The sequence below is a fragment of the Primulina huaijiensis genome, chromosome 6, assembly GCF_012295235.1.
Source record: "Primulina huaijiensis isolate GDHJ02 chromosome 6, ASM1229523v2, whole genome shotgun sequence".
NCBI lineage: Eukaryota > Viridiplantae > Streptophyta > Magnoliopsida > Lamiales > Gesneriaceae > Primulina > Primulina huaijiensis.
In genome coordinates, this window is record NC_133311.1 from 432,946 (window position 1) to 436,862 (window position 3,917).

A 3,917-nucleotide genomic window follows, 5' to 3' on the forward strand; every position below is an offset into this window, starting at 1 on the left:
GAGGAAAATGTTCTCTTTTTCGAGCTTTGACCATGCTCGACAACATTTGCCTTAGCAGCAACAGGAGAAAACAATCGTCTTTCCGAGCTCTTATTGTCTTCCTCGATACGAAGTCGAACAATGAGCTCTTCAACATTCATCTCCTTTCGCTTGTGCTTCAAGTAATTTTTGAAATCCTTCCAAGCTGGTGGTAGCTTCTCAACAATAGCAGCCACTTGGAATGATTCGCTCAAAGTCATCCCCTCACCGTGAATCTCGTGAAGAATCACTTGGAGTTCTTGAACTTGGCTGATAACCGGCTTTGAATCCACCATTTTAAAGTCCAAAAAGCGACCAACAAGAAATTTCTTGGCCCCAGCATCCTCGGTTTTGTACTTTCTGTCAAGGGATTCCCACAGCTCTTTAGCCGTTTTCTTTTCGCAAAACACGTTGTAGAGCGAATCGGCCAATCCGTTTAGTACATAGTTTTGGCATAAGAAATCAGAATGATTCCATGCCTCAACCGCACTAACAGATTCAACATCTCCCTCACCCTCGTTGAGTTTAGGAGCCTCATCAGTAAGGAGNACAAACACAAACACACAGAGATCTAGCTAGAGCAAGTTTTACGAGTTTGGTGTGTGTTGATTTTTTTTTTTTTTTTTTCCAGAAAGTACAATAATATAAATATGGGTGACGAGAGGGTTGTGGTAGCTGTGAAAGTAAAAGGAAATGGTAAAAAACAGAGAAGTGAAGGGTCTCCTTCTGACTGTTGGTCTTCGAGGAAATATGACCAGAAACCCATTAAAGGATCTCCTTATCCGAGGTCCATCATTCATTTTCCAAAAAAAGAAGCGATATTTTATCATACTTAATTTCATACCAAAATCTTTGATACCATCTTTCTTGAACCTAGTCTCAAATGGTTGATTAAATATTGTTGCAGGGGTTACTACAGATGCAGCACATCCAAGAATTGTTCTGCAAAGAAACAAGTAGAAAGATGCAAAACAGATGCAACAACGCTCATAATCACCTACACTTGTGCCCACAATCATCCAGAGCCTGATAGTCGGAAACAAGAACCAGAGGGAACTCCAAAACAAGAACCAGAATCTAAGCATGAACAAGAAACTCCCGTTAAAGATCATAATAATATTGATCAAGGAGACCATCCCAAATTTACAATCAACTCACTTGAAGATCACCTCGTCGAAGAAAACCCATACAATGAAGATCTTCAGCTGTCTTCTCTTCCGCTGGATTTTTCGGAGTTCAAAACTGAGGAAAACGACTTCTATGATGAACTTGAAGAACTGCCCACTTCTTCATTTTTCACTGCCTTCATGAGAAGTGATCTCTGTGACAGAAGGATTCTTTTGAACCCTTTTTGATCAGGCATGCTTTCAAGGTCCGTATTATTAGCGAGGTGTAATATCCAGTTTGTTAATGTGGAAAAAGCTATTTCTTTTGCGGGACTTTGATCTGATCCCAACTCAGATTTGTTAATTAATATTCTACGGTTGTGATATATATATATATATAATAACAATGCTACGTATCATAATTTTGGTCACAAACGATATCAGAGCCATGAAAATACTTTTGATTTATGATTTAGCACTTTTATTCAATGAATATATTCGGTACGAAAGAAAACTGTTCAAAACAGTTTAAATGAAGAATATGGTTTAACCGAGAATTTAGATTTATTAAATAAATGAATTATTCTTAATATAGAATATAAAATGATTTATAAACGAGGAACTTTTGAAAAAATTGGTTTCAAATAAGNCACTGGTTTCAGTAGCCATATCTGAAACAACACGTAATGAGTAATANCATACATTCATAAATACTTTTCTCATTATAACTATTAGAGAAAATATATTTTTGTGCATGTTACTAACATATTCAAATCATTGTTGTTAAATGAGACCGGACAGATCGATTCAATCGATTTGACCCATAATCGACCAAATGTTTGATTCGATTCTAATCTAAAAATCGTTTTTATGATTAAACCGATCAAGAATCAATTGGAACAATAAGAACCATTGAACCTGTTAAAAATCAGTCCGATTGATGCAATATTTTTAGTTTTTTTTATAAAAATTGATTATTTTTTATATTTATTTTTTAAAAAAATTATTTTATATTTTAAATTTTTTTTAATAATATATATATGATTATTTGGATTTTAAATATCTTTAAAAATATTATTTTAATAGTATTACAAGTTATTTTGATTTAAAAATATAAATATTTATGTTGAATAGATTTTAAATTTTGATAAATATTTTTTTATATAATATAATAATTTTTGGATTCGATTATTCTTCAATAGATTTATGAGAACAATGATTCAAATAATTCTAGTGAATTCAAAATATTTTTTAAACCAAAAAAACCTGTGCTTCCCGTTCTGTTCTCTTCTTCATGTTTTGGTTATTCTCGGCTCTTCCCCTTGAAACTCCTCTCTCTTCTCTTATCCATTTTTTCCTCTTAGTTTCGTCCATATTGCACTAATTTTACAGGCACCATTTCTCCTTCTCGTGGTGATTAATATATAGTCGATGTATGGTTCGAAGAAAAGAAGGATTGGTAATGGCGTGAATTTCATGTGTCAATAGAGTAAAACAGTTTCACGCCATCGACAATCGCTCCATTTACTTTGATACTTTATGTTTTGACAAATTTCTGACAACCAAAGTTTTATATATAAAGAGATTGTTAGAAAAATTGCTAAAACCAGTAGCGTAAAAACAAACTTGTAGAGATAAAGTAATAACCGAAACAAGTGTGATGTTTACAGTATGACTATTATGTAAAAGAAAACAAAACCAAACCGAGGCCTGTAGCATGTACAGTTTCCTTAAAACAGATTCGCCCTCTCCGGTATGTGCTTCGAGGTTTCAGCGGACGTCTGTTTCCCAGGATACAACGGAACAACCAGCAGTGACTTAGCACGAGACACTACTACGGCGAACTGAAAACGTACCTTTACTTTATCACCGAGATTTTACGAGAGGCCAAATGGAAAGATAACAATATGTAATGCAAGAGAGAGCTTGAAAGAGAGAAAATTTCACNCTAATTTTACAGGCACCATTTCTCCTTCTCGTGGTGATTAATATATAGTCGATGTATGGTTCGAAGAAAAGAAGGATTGGTAATGGCGTGAATTTCATGTGTCAATAGAGTAAAACAGTTTCACGCCATCGACAATCGCTCCATTTACTTTGATACTTTATGTTTTGTCAAATTTCTGACAACCAAAGTTTTATATATAAAGAGATTACATAATTCCATTATTTCNACACAATTTTTTATTCAACCTTTAAATTTTTATTAAAATTTCCAACGGAGATCACATAATTCCATTATTTGAGATTACGGATGCTGACACCATTGGCTAGACTATATGCCCGCCGGAAACCGTCGGGAACTATTCAGATTTTATGAATTGGTAGAGAATANTGTAGCATGTACAGTTTCCTTAAAACAGATTCGCCCTCTCCGGTATGTGCTTCGAGGTTTCAGCGGACGTCTGTTTCCCAGGATACAACGGAACAACCAGCAGTGATTTAGCACGAGACACTACTACGGCGAACTGAAAACGTACCTTTACTTTATCACCGAGATTTTACGAGAGGCCAAATGGAAAGATAACAATATGTAATGCAAGAAAGAGCTTGAAAGAGAGAAAATTTCATATACTTGAAATGAGGAAATGAACCCACTATTTATAAGCCCCAAAATGCACACCAAGAGTCATGGAAGATTAATTAACTCAATTAATCTTCCCATTAACTCAAGAATATGAAGAGTCAAAACTCTTCAATTAACTCAAGAATGTGGAGAGCCAAAAGACACTCCCACATTCATGAGACACAATTTTTTATTCAACCTTTAAATTTTTATTAAAATTTCCAACA

The 3,917-nt window shown here is 34.4% G+C and overlaps 1 protein-coding gene across 1 annotated transcript in view; it reads left to right on the forward strand.

Moving 5' to 3' along the window:
• Positions 1 to 1,457, forward strand: part of LOC140979237 (uncharacterized) — a 2,125-nt gene extending 668 nt beyond the window's left edge. The window contains exons 2-3 of the mRNA XM_073444565.1: positions 650 to 805; positions 926 to 1,457. Coding sequence (XP_073300666.1) covers positions 650 to 805; positions 926 to 1,373 — 604 coding nt within the window. The 3' untranslated portion in view covers positions 1,374 to 1,457. The remainder of the gene's footprint in view (positions 1 to 649; positions 806 to 925) is intronic.
• Positions 1,458 to 3,917: the final 2,460 nt, after the last annotated feature.